Source organism: Hemiscyllium ocellatum, chromosome 15, assembly GCF_020745735.1.
Source record: "Hemiscyllium ocellatum isolate sHemOce1 chromosome 15, sHemOce1.pat.X.cur, whole genome shotgun sequence".
Classification (NCBI taxonomy): Eukaryota; Metazoa; Chordata; class Chondrichthyes; order Orectolobiformes; family Hemiscylliidae; genus Hemiscyllium; species Hemiscyllium ocellatum.
In genome coordinates, this window is record NC_083415.1 from 45,379,301 (window position 1) to 45,393,996 (window position 14,696).

At 39.1% G+C, this 14,696-nt stretch overlaps 1 protein-coding gene across 7 annotated transcripts in view; it reads left to right on the plus strand.

The window, feature by feature from the left end:
* Positions 1-14,696, plus strand: part of LOC132822968 (band 4.1-like protein 1) — a 341,878-nt gene that overhangs the window by 207,088 nt on the left and 120,094 nt on the right. For all 7 annotated transcript variants that reach the window (XM_060836432.1, XM_060836430.1, XM_060836433.1 and 4 more), the window contains exon 2: positions 12,760-12,920. In XM_060836432.1, the coding sequence (XP_060692415.1) occupies positions 12,774-12,920 (147 nt within the window). In that variant the 5' untranslated portion in view covers positions 12,760-12,773. The remainder of the gene's footprint in view (positions 1-12,759; positions 12,921-14,696) is intronic.

Genomic DNA, 14,696 nt, shown 5'->3' on the forward strand with positions numbered 1-14,696 from the left:
GTTGGCAAGAAATGGACTGATCATTAGAATCCATGGAGTGATTTTGGAGTGGGGGTGGGAGATGGGGAGCCCTGATGAATGGGTAGAACAGTGAGTTCAGTTTTTAATCTGGCTTTTACAAAGCTAGTTATCTAAAAGGGTTTGAAATAATGATGCCCTGAGAAAGTTTGATTTTTTTTTGGCGGTCCGTATACCCTGTAAGTAGAGTCCTATCAACCTCTTCCCTGCAGGTATAAGTGACCTCTGAGTCTAACCTTCCCATTAAAATTAGAAGTAATTTTGTGGCACTTTTGATATTGATTAATTTATATGTTAAATTGCAGCTGTTCCTTCATCACTTGGTATTTGTCATAGCATTTTAATTTTAAATTGGCATGCTAGAAGCTTAAGCCTGTAGTTGGGGTCTGCTGTTTCTAAGGAATTAGATAATTTTAGTATGATCATAGGGAGCTAGATCATGTTTTCGACAAGTTGCTCAATTTTAAATGGACACATTTAATACTATCAGGACTAGCAGATTGAATTGAGATGTAGCAAACTACAGACTAGCTTCAGTCTATAAGTCAATGTAAATTCACTAATACAAAGATCACGTTTCTTCATAAGTGTGAGGTAAGGTTACCTTTCCCTGGCACACAGATGTTTGGCTGTTACAATTTGAATTGTTAGGCCTTTATTGACATACCTCTGGAGGTATGTGGTACAAAAACATAAGTTAGTACTGCAATCGATTGCTTAACTTTGTTGCTCAATTTTTCTTTGGCTGAGGTTGAAAAAAAATTGACCTGGGAGGTGATTAGTTATATTACATATCAGGTAGTTCCATCCAATCCCCAATTGAATTTATGTATGCAGTGGAAATTGCAGGGTGCCAGAGACAGACTTGCAAACAGAATTCAACATCACAAACGTTTAGCAGATTTTACTGGCAGTGATTCGAAGGTATGTCACTTTCAATCTTTCTGTAACTTGGGAGTTTGTTTTCCACTACTATGAGCATATAATTAGAGGTTCAGTATGACGCACTGATAATATTGAGTGTGATGATGTGTTCACAGAATCCATTCTAACTATACTATAAAGATCAGTGCTAAGTCCATCATCTAATAGCACCCATTTTCAGGCTTCACTCTTATTCTTAAGAGATGCTTTGTAAACTGCCAGAATAAAACTGGACAGCACTGGTTCTTGCAGACTCTTTAGTCTATTTTATCGACCTTATTTGGTATGCTATAGTAAACCATCTGCTGCAGACTAAGTGAGCGAATCTTTTGCTTGTCCCCAATGTGAACTCTTACAGACCCGAGTAAAGGAGGGGCAGGGTTAGCTGGGGGCTGTACCCTTTCTGCTTCAAACAATAGATTCTCAACAGTTCTCTGTGAAATCTGTGTTTGTATGTAACAAGACAAAATGTTCTTAAGTGTGTCCTTAATAGTTGGGAGAAAATTTGCTGTACATTTATGATCAATGAAGGAAGAGAAATGTGATTTTGTGTTTTCACTGCAATGACTGAAACAGCAGCTCTTACCCTCCAGCTGAGTGTGTGCCATTTGAATGAATATTCATATTCTCCTAGGATCTGGAATAGATTTTTTTTATTGCTCATGTTGCTTAGGAACAGTAATGCTGTGAAAGGTTTAAAGGCTGGTACCAGATCTGGCTTTTCCTTCAATCTTGCTTAATACTTGTTTCAGTTTCTGTAATGTTCTTCTTTGTACAATGGGCATTAATTTACTTTCATTGTCTTGGTCATCAATCTTGGAATTTATATTGCAATTGCTTTACGTCATCCTGATCACCATGGTAACTGAACATAAGCTTGAAATGCTGGAAGAAAGGTCATTGTACTCCCCAACCTGTGGGGGACAATTAAAAACAGTACTTGAGGAGAGAGGACAATATTTGTGGCTTAAATGTTCATGTAAAGATGTTTTAAATGCATCCTTTTAATAACTCTTGGTACAAATAATAGTGCATTAATGGTTCACTCGGCAGGCTTGGCTTCGATCCTCCACCTCCGATACAGTACTCTGCAAACCCGATGGGCAAGTTTCAGTGGCTGTGTTGATTTAATTGATAGCACTCGTTATGCTGTATGACCGTTACTAGAATGATCTATTATCAGGACCATTAGTGCAGTTTCTGTAGAATCCACATTGTGCTATATTTTCCAGTGTGAACACATTAACCTGAAATGGTGGTTTAGAGTGAAATGGAATACACCATACTGGTGTACAGATATTACCTAACTTTCAGAGTAAGAAGGAATGTACATTTCAACAACCCTTTATCATATTTCCAGGATGTCTTCTAGTACCATACAACAAAGATTTGTTTTTTAAAAGCAGCCTGTGTTCCCAGCAGACACATGGTGCACAATAAAGTTCCATAAACAATAGCCAATCTCACCATCTAATCATTTTCGATAATGTAAGTTAATCTAATATTCTTCAACAGGATAATCTGCAGAACATGTTACTTTTCTTTTGACTATTGATGTTATGTTCAGTTAAATGTAGAGTTTTGATTTATTGTCTCATCCAAAAGATCATTGCCCGGATTCTACAGTTGCAGTGATAATGAAAATGGTAATGTTTGCCATAAATACTATCAGCAACAACTAAAATTCACACGTGCACAGCTAAACGTGAAAGTCCAGAGGTTCTGTCAGTGATTTCAGGTTTCTCCTCAGCATTGCTATAGATGGAGATGTGATATCAGTTTAAATGACATGAACATGGAGATTTATATTTTGTCTCATTATAAAGGCCTTGATAATGAAGTGTAACTGGGATTTTCACAGTACGAACTTCATAAGTGAATGTTTCTGAGGAGTTAGTCCAATGAACTATGTCTAAAAGGACCACGTTGTGCTGGGAGAAAGTGGGAGCAGAGTAGAGATTTGGATGATCAGCTGCAATCATATTGATTTGAGGGCAGGTTCAAAGGGCTGAATGGCCAGGTACTGCTCCTATTTCCTATGTTTCTAATTACCCCCAGAATCTAATTTTGCTTGTGGAAAGAAGCTTTTCTTTTTGTTTGGAGGGGCAAGAAAAAATCCGCATTTTAAAATTTCTCTTAGGATTGTTAATGAGGTTTTTACATCAATCCTAAGATACTCAGACTCTTTACTTTGGTGTTTGTCAAAGTGATTAAAAAGTGAAGCATAATCTGGATTTTGCTTCCTGATTTGCTGCTGTTGAGAATTGTTCAATGTGAGTAGCTGCTCAGGCTTCTTGGTGACTTCACTATTCGTGGATGCTAAAACCTCCTTATGCTAATACCATATTAAAGTCATTGAGAACAGTGGAATCCAGAGATTGGTTGTTCCTTTATCTACAGCTTCAAAGTCTGCTGTGAAAACAAAGCAATTGCTGCTTGACTTACTTCAGTCCTGCATCACATCCTGAACCAGTCGAACATTTTACCCTCAGATTATGATCTCAATCAGCTCTATTTTGGTCTCGTTCCACCATTTATGCAATGTATTTTGTCCTCCTTATGTATTGTTATTCACACCTTTTCTGCACTACATTTGGCGCGTGTCCATCAAATCTATTTTTTGTACTGCATCTTTCAGATCCTCACTCCTTATTTATCAAATGTAAATTTGAGCACTTTGCATTATGATCGAGATTCAAAATCTCAAATGTAAATTAGCAATAGGAGTGGTTCCAGCAGTGAGCCTTATAGTGTCCTTGATGATCTCTGGTTCCTATAGTTCAGCTTTTTATCTGTTCGCAGAGTTTTAGGATTAGGAATACAAATAGTTGCTTGGTAGCTTAAAAGTAAGAGTACTGCTGATAAAAAGATGTGCGTCAAAGGTTTTGCAAACTCAGGACACTTTGAGATAACATGAGTAATATCCCAGCAATTAAAGGGAGTCAGGGGGCTGAGTTGAGTATGGCTGCCATTACAAAAGAGATAGTGCTAGAAAAGCTAAAAAGTCCTAAAATTGATAAATCTCCTGGCCCCGATGGGATACATCCTAGAGTTCTGAGAGAGGTGGCTGAGAAAATAGTGGAGGCATTGGTTGAGATCTTTCAAGAGTCACTGGAGTCAGGGAAAGTCCTGGAGGATTGGAAGATCGCTGTTGTAACCCCCTTGTTCAAGAAAGGATCAAGACAAAAGATGGAAAATTATAGGCCAATTAGCCTAACCTTGGTTGTTGGTAAAATTCTAGAATCCATCATTAAGGATGAGGTTTCTAAATTCTTAGAGCAGAGTCTGATTGGAGCAAGTCAACGTGGATTTAGTAAGGGAAGGTCATGCCTGACAAACCTGTTGGAATTCTTTGAAGAGGTTACAAGTAGGTTAGACCAGGGAAACCCAGTGGATGCGGTCTATCTAGACTTCCAAAAGGCCTTTGATAAGGTGCCACACGGGAGGCTGCTGAGGGCCCATGGTGTTCGAGGTGAGCTACTGGGATGGATTGAGGATTGGCTGTCTGACAGAAGGCAGAGAGTTGGGATAAAAGGTTCTTTTTCGGAATGGCAGCCAGTGACGAGCGGTGTCCCGCAGGGTTCAGTGTTGGGGCCACAGCTGTTTGCATTATATATTAATGATCTGGATGAAGAGACTGGGGGCATTCTAGCAAAGTTTGCAGATGATACGAAGTTAGGTGGACAGGCAAGTAGTACTGAGGAAGTGGGGAGGCTACAGAAGGATCTAGACAGTTTGGGAGAGTGGTCCAGGAAATGGCTGATGGAATTCAACGTGAGCAAATGCGAGGTCTTGCACTTTGGCAAAAAGAATAAAAGCATAGACTACTTTCTAAATGGTGAGAAAATTCGTAAAGCCAAAGTACAGAGGGATCTGGGAGTGCTAGTCGAGGATTCTCTAAAGGTAAACATGCAGGTTGAGTCCATGATTAAGAAAGCGAATGCAATGTTGTCACTTGTCTCAAGAGGGTTGGAATATAAAAGCACTGTTGTGCTACTGAGACTTTATAAAGCTTTGGTTAGGCCCCATTTGGAGTACTGTGGGCCTGTGGAGTTCATTGCCGCAGAGTGCAGTGGAGGCCGGGACGCTAGATGTCTTCAAGGCAGAGATTGATAGATTCTTCTTGTCTCAAGGAATTAAGGAATGCGGGTAAGTGGAGTTGAAATGCCCATCGGCCATGATTGAATGGCGGAGTGGACTCGATGGGCTGAATGGCCTTACTTCCACTCCTGTGTCTAATGGTTTTATAACCAACTTCAGCATTCTTGCATCTGTTCTGATAGGTGCAAGCTTAAAAGCTTTGACAGCATGTCCCCTTCTTTCAGCAATGCCTAATAGGTATATTGAGTGGAGATTTGTAAAGTCAAGATAATTGTCAATCAAGTCACCCAGTTCATATCTGAGCTCAAAGAAAAACAGAAGTTGCTGGAAAAGCTCAGCAGGTCTGGCAGCATCTGTGGAGGAAGGTCAGAGTGAATGTTTTGGGTCTGGTGACCCCTCCTCAAAACTGAACCTGAAACTGACTTTTCTTCAATGATGCTGCAAGACCAGCTGAGCTTTTCCAGCAACTTCTGTTTGTGCTTCTGATTTACAACATCAACAGTTCTTTTGGTTTTACTCCTATCTGAGCTCACTTGTGTTATCACTTCAGGCATTGGGCAGGCAGGACGTTCCCCTTCTCAATTAATGCTGGATGTTGGTATCTGGGTTACTGTTGGACAGAGTTTACTTGAATGATTGATTGCTTGCTACTATTGATAAGTCACCACAATAGTATCAAGTTCTGAATTGATCTTATCACAACTGTTATAGCTCTCTCTCTCTCTCGCGCCATCCCCAGAGGTCTATTTTGAAAGACTATCATTTTGGAAATTTTTTTTGTGTAGGTGTTGATTGAACAGATATCCAACATATGGCCAATGAATATCCGTGAATACATCAGATATTTTTATAGAACCAGAAATGGTACACTTTGAAAGATCTACCCTGCTGTGGAACTGATATTAGTGAGCGCTCTGAAACTGTTTAAACAGAGGGTACACCTGATTTGCAGGAGGGGAAGAAACAAACGTGCTGCATTTTCTTATCTCTAGTGTGGAAAGTACTTGAAGACATCAGTGAGTTAGAAACAATCTTGTGTATAAAATGTGACATTTGCATTTGACTGTCGTTGGGTCATGTAGCCTGTGTTAATATGGCATGTGAATGAACGTGAAGCAGACCTAATTGGTGCAAAATAAAATTTATATCGATTTAATAAAGAGACAACATCAAGATTGTGGACAAAAGAAATGCATTATAAAGGTGCTTTCACTGCATCCCAAAAGTTATGTAGACAATAAAAGACGTGAGGTTTAATCACTGCTGGAGGAATGTGCAGACGGTTTGCTCTACCAATCTCCAACAGTCAGCAACATGGTGGTCTGGATGATCTTTTTTTCCAGTGTTGCTGGAGGATAAATATTCCCCATACCACCAAAGTGGCATTCCTGTTTACCAGTGCCTGCTGTCACATGGCAGCCCTCACAGCTGTATATGCGCACACATCCGGCAATAAGGACAACCTTCTTGGTTTAAATCATTGCCCATGAATGGAAAATATGTAAGAAGTTTCTATGGAACAATTCAAGCTCAAAGCAAAGGAATTGTGTTTTCAAATCCCTCTCTAACAGAGCTGCTTGTTTATGAAGCATGCTGTGGGATCCGGAAGTAAAGCAGAGGGCATTTTTGGTCACTGGCTATCGTAGTAAAGTATTGTTTTAGTAGGGAATTTGAGCAGGATTAGACCAAGCAAATGCAGTGCCTATATTTGAAAACCGGTATTAACCAAATCGGAGTAACAATAAATCCTTTAACTTGCTGACAGTATTGAGTTGAACACTAAAGTGGAGATTGGAATAAACATGTGTAGCAACAGTGACTTTCTGCAATGGTTTTAGGAAGAAAATCTCCACCAGAAACCCATTTAAGATTGATTTTGAGGATGTTCCAAGTACAATATGGCCATCCAAAATTATTTTAGAATTTGATTACACTTAATTAAGTCTTTGCATGTTAATCTGATCATTAAAATCGATACAAAATCAAGGAAATAGAAACGTACCTGTCTACTAAATATGGAACAGAGTACGTATAAAAGCAAAAGTCAATTTGTTGGCAATGTAAGACACAGTACTGCAGGAACCAGTGTTATACTCATTATCTCTACTTAAATGATATGTATACAGAAATCAATTATCAGCCTGTTAAATTTGCAGCCAACATTAAATAGGTAGAGAAATATGAGTGGAATATGCAGTTAAGTGAAGTGCTAAAATCATGGATAGGTTTGATAAGATGCAAGACTTGCCAGCGAGGCAATGATGCATGAGAGGGGAAGCTATTTTTGTGCCTGATGTCATCATCAATCACTCTGAGCTGTAGCAAGGGTTGAAGCTCTTCTACGATGCCTGAGCTTCGAAAGGGATGATCTTTTGCAGCGGTGTGACATTTCAGTTTGAATTCAGCCCATCCCTAGGGTTCAATTAATGGAACAAAACCAAGATACTGGGATTTGCTCTAAGTCTGAAATAAAACAGAAAATACCAAAAATACTCAGCAGGTTTGCTTTCTGACAAAAGGTCTTGTCCTGAAACATTATTTTTCTCCCCACAAATGCTGTCTGATCTGATGAGTACTTTCAGTACTTTTTGTTTTTACGTCAATTTGCATTGTTGTGTCAGACCAACATATCAATCTGATCACCACACGTTAACCTTGATGAATATGTACTCACTGCCTCACTCAAAGGTAAGGATGCAAATAGCATTTAATTTAAGGTGTTCTTACGGATTTCACTTCTACGCTTGTTGCGCATATTGCATTTAAAATGGTATCTCGACTGATGAGGGCAATTTCTTAAACATGGAAATATTTATGACTCAGATGTGAATATTTTTTGTCCTTTCTGTTCCCCCCTTCACTAAAAGAACTGCCCACCTTCCAGCTCTTGACCTATTTCACCAGAGCTTATGGCATCTCAAGCACACATTCACATGCATTTAAATGTGATGGGGTCAAGGCTTCAGCTTTTACCACACTTGCAAATAGTGAGTTACATCACCATCTGCATGAAAATAAGTTATTATTTTAATTCCCCTCTAGCCTTAGTCATAGAGATATATGGCACAGAAACAGACCCTTTGTTCCAACGTGTCCATGCCAACCAGATGTCCTCAATAAATCTCATCCCATTTGTCAGCGTTTGATCCATATCCCTCTTAAACCCTTCCTATTCAAATACCCATCCAGATGCCTTTGAAATGTTGTAATTGTACCAGTCTCCTCTACTACTTGTGGCAGCTCATTCCATACATGTGCCACCATCTGCATGAAAAAATTTGCTCCTTCTGTCTTTTTTTAAATCTTTCCCCTCTCACCTTTAAACCTATGCTCTCTAGCTTTGGACTCCCCCATTCTGGGGAAAATACCTTGTATATTTACCCTATCCATGCCCCTCATGATTTTATAAACCTGTATAAGGTCACCCCTCAGCTTCCGGGGGAAAAAAACTCCAGCCTATTCAGCCTCTCCCTGTAGCTCAAATCCTCCAAGCCGAGCACCATCCTTGTAAATCTTTTCTGAATCCTGTCAAGTTTCACAACCTTCCTGTAGGAGGGAGACCAGAACTGCATGCAATATTCCAAAAATGCCCTAACAATGTCCTGTGCACCCACAGAATGACCTCCCAACTCCTACACTCAGTGCACTGACCAATAAAGGCAAGCATACCAAACGCCTTTCACTAATTACTTTAAATCCATGCCTCAGATTATTAATCTCTTTGCTAATGGAACTAGGTAATTCCTTTCCATTCATAAATTTACATATCTCAATTAAATCTTCCCTCACCCTCTTCTGTTCCAAAGAAAACAAACCCAGTTTCTCCCATCTTTCTTTCTAGGTAAAATTCTCAATCTTGGCAATGGTGTTGTACATCTCTTCTGTGTCCCCACACTAGTGTGATCATTTCCTTCCTGTGAAGGAATGTGGTGACCTGAACTGTACTCAATACTCTAGCTGTGGCTTTACTCATACAATTCCACCACATCTTCCTTAGTCCTAGGCCACTAAGAAATACTCCCCATATTGTCTTACCTGCCTGTCCTCTCTTAATTCTGACAAGTGTAGATATACAGTTCAAGTTTTATTCTATTCCTCTACTACTAAGAAGTTTTCCATTTATGCATATTTTCATTCTTTGTTTGGCCTCCCCAAATGCAATACATGATGCTTCTGTGGATTGTATTCCATTTGCCATTTCTTTGACCAGCTCTACTGCTTTCTTTATCACCATAAACCACACAAGAAATGTTAAATAATCTGCAAGCAACTAAATCATTGTATTTATGTGTAACTCACTGAAATGTGTCACCAACAAGGGTCCCGTCTCTCAGCTTTGTGGAATTCTGGAAACATCCTTCCCATCAACCAGTATCCATTGCTTCCTGCCAATGAGCCACTAGTGGATCCAACTTTCTCGTTGACTCAAATTTTTCATTTTCATCAGCAATCTCACTCACTTGCTGGAAAGTTGACGAGACATCCAAGCTGACTTTCAGAAACTGGATCGCCATAGTCCTGTCCAGTCAGGCAGTTTTGAAGGTATTGGCAGGTGTTTCTCAGCAAGAAAGTAGAAGGTTGGAATGCCCATTCAGCAGTACCACTGAGAAAGGTGTGGCAGCTACTGCAAAGGCAACCACTATCTTAATGACCAAGGTCTCAATTAAGTGTTTTTATGGCGATGGTTGGTTTCTGGGTTTGGATGTCAGGTGAAGAGGGAACAAGGGGGTGTGGATATCAGTAGCCAGCTTCTGTCTGTCTAGTCTCTCAGTCTTGTTGTACTAGTCAAACTAGTACAGACTGAGGGCTGCTCTATCACCGCACGCCATGTGATAACTGCCTAGATTGATTTACCAGTTGAATTGGCCAAACCCTTTTGTCCTGCGTGGAGTTAAAATAATTTCAGTTTTGTGGGAATGAATCATCCTTTAAATGTTTATTAATTGACAACTTTAGTCCCTTTAAAAGACAGGGAGACAAGAAGGTGGAAGTGGTGAGATTCTAGGCAAAATTAAGTTCTGTGCTGGAGCTTCCAAACTCCATCTATTTCTCCCACTGTCAATTGAGAGACTAAAGTATTCAAATAATAACCATTTAAAGGATGATTCATTCCCACACAAGTGCAATTATTTCGGCTCCACGCAAAAAAAGAGAAAATTAATACAATCTCTGGGTCTACCACCTTCACAACTGGAAAACACCTCCCTTTGATTCCAAGAGTTGTTAATGTCTTTGTGGGACATTGCTTGACTTTAGCAAGACTTTTGACAGACTACATCAAACACATTACCCTGAAAGAGCCTCCTCAAGTCTCAATCCTGTTTGGCAGACAGTAACTTACCTTTGCATATCCACCTTGACTGTCCTTGATATTCTGTGCCATTGTACCATCATTTAGAATTCTTTCCACTAGTTTTCTCAGTGGCTTACAATTACTCTGGCTAGTTGTTCCTCTCTTTCTGGATTCAGAAAGATTACAAAAATAAGTGTGACTGAGGAAAAGCTATGTAAGTGAATAGTTACCCTTTTACATGAATCTGTGAATCTCCACTGCAGCATTTTATGGTCTCTTGAATGAGTTATCACTTTCTTCATCTGTAAAGAAACTTCTGTGTTCGTCTTTAGTGTTAAATGACTAAAATTTGTGGGCCTCTAGGTGACTGAAGGGGGTAAGTATTTTGACCTGTTTCAGGTTTTAAAATGTGCAAAGCAAAGCAAATATTTTCACTGTTCTTTGACCAGTGTTACAGTTTTGATCGTAATTGGCAGATAACAGGAAGGACCATTATTGATTAGTTCAGAATACTTGCAAATCTTTTGCTTGTCTTTTTGAGAGGCCAAAAGGAGCTGGAATGTGCAATGAAATGTTAGGACACTGACAATTTATAATATTGCTTTATCTATATTGAATGAACAAATTGATCATCTAACTAATCTTTTTCCTTCTGGCATAACCAGTATACTTGTATTCTATAGTATTTCGCGAGGAAAGGAAAATATCTCATTCCTCATTGTTCACCCGACTGTAACAATGCTCACCAAAGTTCCTTTGGACATTTTTTCAGCAATAACCTTGTCCTCCCCAAAATGCATCAACACCAGACTGAATTCCACGTATCACTTCTGTCTGTTGATATTGCTTTGAACTTGTGTTAAAAGTTTGAAGCAGTAAAAGATCCCACTCCCAATTAATGTTTGAGGTTTAATTGAAAGATTCTTCATCAAAACCAGAATCACAACTTTTTTTACAGGCAGAAACAAAAGTTAAACTTAAATTTCTCTACAAAGTGTTATTTAAAGGATGTTTACCCCCTCACTTGACCTGCTGTGAATGCATGAGCACATAAGATTGGCTGCCACCAACTTGAGAAACTAGTAAAAAGTAACTACCAAAAAAACGCTGATTTAGCCTTCATAAAGTTGACATTTTGGGCTTATAACACAGACCATTTTATTGTGTCTGTGTGCGAAAATAAGTAATTATGCGGACCACCTAACTGTGTGCATTATCCATAGCTTGCCTTGGAATGGAAGAACCTAATACATTACTCTATATTAAAGTGAGCCAGAAAATCAAATGTTGAAGGCACAAAGTTGGTAGGGGATTCAGTAGCATGATCCCTTGAGAAAGGTTTAAAATTTTTTGATTTAAAACTTTGCATTTTTAACATTTTAAGCGTTTTTAATTTGTACAAATTAAAAGTTTTTCCCTCTGCTTTTCATGTAATTAATTTCCCCTTTCATTGTTAGCCATAGCAAGATTGATTACCATCCATTGACACCACATTTATTGTCATTCATTCCCCAGTCCAAAAAAAATTACCAAATACAGTGCTTCAAACTAATTTGCAAGCACGTGACCAACCAAGGTATAGCAATTCATTGGTTTCTTGTTTCAGTGAAATTGATGCTGACTTGAATGAATTCCAGATGTGCTCTTGTTTTTCATTCCTGAAGTGTGGATTCTAATCAGATTCCGTACATGTAAAACAAAAACAATTTTCATATACGGTACATTCAAATGAAACTGATTACTATTTGTAAATCAGTTTGAAAACCCAGACTACTGAGGTATACTGTATTGAATGCAATGTGTATTAATTGCTGAAATTGAAGTGAATTTAACATTAGAGAGGACACAACCTACTAATTTCCTTTCTTGAGAAAGTGATACTTCTATTTACCGTGCCATTGCTTTTTGTCTTGCTGGCATAGTCGGTGATAAGTAATTTATTATGGCAGATTCTATGGAAGTGTTTATAAAATCATGAGGGGCAGAGTTAAGGTGAACTTTGGTGGGGTTCATAACTGGGGGGACATAATTTTAGAGTGGGAAGAGAGCGTTCTTAAAAAAAATGCCAGAAGGGGGAACATTTTTGCACAGCGATTGGTTTGAATATGGAAGGAACTGAGGGAGAAAGTGGTGGATGCAGATAGTTACAATATCTAAAAGACACTTGAATAAGTTTGTGAATAGGAAAGGTCTAGAGGGATATATGCCAAATGCAGGGATGTGGGACTAGTTTAGTTTGGGAACATGGTCGGCAGGGACTAGTGGGACCGGAGGATCTGTTTCCATGCTGTATGACTCTGCTGACAGTTTCTAAGATGAGTTGTCCCGCTCTGTTCTCGAAGTATTTGTTAGTCTTGATTCCTTCTGAAGCTTTTGAAATTGGCTTTTGTTTTATACTTAGCATCCAATTTTCTCTCTTTCAGAATAATTTGCAACAATGGCTACAGAATCCGGCACGGATTCTGAATTGACGAATGTTCAGCAGGATTCCCCACCACAGGAACAGCAACCTGTCGTACAACAAGAGTTGGCAGCCAATAAAGAACATAAGCCAGCAGACACCAACACTAACCAGCAGGATCAGGTGATGGCAGGCACCACTTGAAATTTTTTTTATTTACATTTTGGCTCTTGCATATCTCCAGGTGACATCTTTTAATTTCAGATACGTATAAATGGGCTGGATGACAGACTGCCAAGGTGGTTTCATTCAGTGTAATTAAAGTGCATTTGAAGTTGTGGTGTAAATTTTATGAGGGATGGTTGGTGCGTAAGAATCAGTTTTCACAGTAGAAGTGAAAGTGCTGGAGATCCAAAAAAAAAAGAATAAGTCAAAGCGATATAAACTATCTGGATGCAATGTATTTATAAATCCACTAATGGAGAAATCAATGAGATTAAAGATGGATGAGTTTCTAGGACTCCGCGGTTTCTTCCCCAGGGAAATAAAAGAACTAAGTGAGAAAATTGTTGAATCTGTTAATCATGGGCCTTCCAAAACTCTAGATTCAGGAATTGTCCCCTTCAGGTGCAAAATTGTTCGGGTTACTTCATTATTTGATAAGCTAAAAAGAAAGCAACCTGGAGCCCACAACCTATTTTACAGGCAAAATGACAGAGGTACTGGACAAAATTCAGTTACTCAGAAACCAGCATGAATTTGTAAAGGCTTAAACATTACTGTATCTCTTCTTTTTCAGGATGTAACAAGCATGATAGTTAAGTGAATCTATGATGCTATTCAGACAATTGCTGCCGGGTACCTGTCAAGGCTCTGCTGAACGTACACATGCAGAAATGAGAGTGTATGGGACAGAAAACAACTTATTTGCTCAAATAGGAAAATCTCTCTCTTTATACTGAGCAGAAGAGAATGTGTTTTGTCTGGTGGAGACAGTAAATTGAACTGAATGATGTCCATGTAAATTTTTATTTTACTTGGAACCATGTTTAGCATTCTGGAATGTGGGAAGGGTGGCGGTCAAAGGGTAGGTATGGGGAGGAACCATAAGATCAGGGCAGGGGAGGTCTATGTAATTGAGGAATTGACCAGGATCTCGGATCAAGCCATTCAGAATATCAAAAGGAGAGGGGACTGATTGGTGGTATTATGCTGGAGGTGATGGACATGACTGGATTGAATGCTGACACTGCATAATGAAAAGCCTACAGTGGCTCTGGGATGGCAGGGAAAGGTGTGAATGCAGAATATCAAATAGAACTGGCACAGTTGAAGCTTCGTCAATTTTGGGAAGGGTTTTGGTGCAAGATTGTAAGGTAAGGAGAAGGAATGACATTAGGCTTAAGAAATTATTTACAAGCTTTGACCCATGGATTAATGATAATGGACGTGGACATTGAATATGCCTAGTGTTGTTCCCCAAGGATCTATTTTGAGGTTTTCATCAGACTTCGAAAAAGCTTAATGACGGAACAGAGAGCTAAGCTAGATGACACAAATAGTGGGGGTGGGAACCAAACATTGCATGGGAATATTGATAGATTAAACAAATGAATAAAGATTGTGGCAGTTGAAGTTCATTACAAGAAAGCACATTGGGTTATCCACTTTAAACTGAAGGAGGATAGATTTTATAGAAAGATGGCTACCTTTTTAAATGGTGAGATGCTAGGAACAGTAGATGAGCAGACTAACTTTTATGGACTCAAGGCTAGAATTCACTACAAGCTAGAGATCAGGTTTAAAAAAAATCTTGTGAAATATTGACCTTTATACAAAGGCTAGAATTTGTGTTACAGCTATACATTGCCTTGAGTAGACCTCATCTAGAGTATTTCACTCTGTTCTGGGTTCTGCACCTTAAGGTTAAATTGGAATGTTGGACAATCACACAGGGAT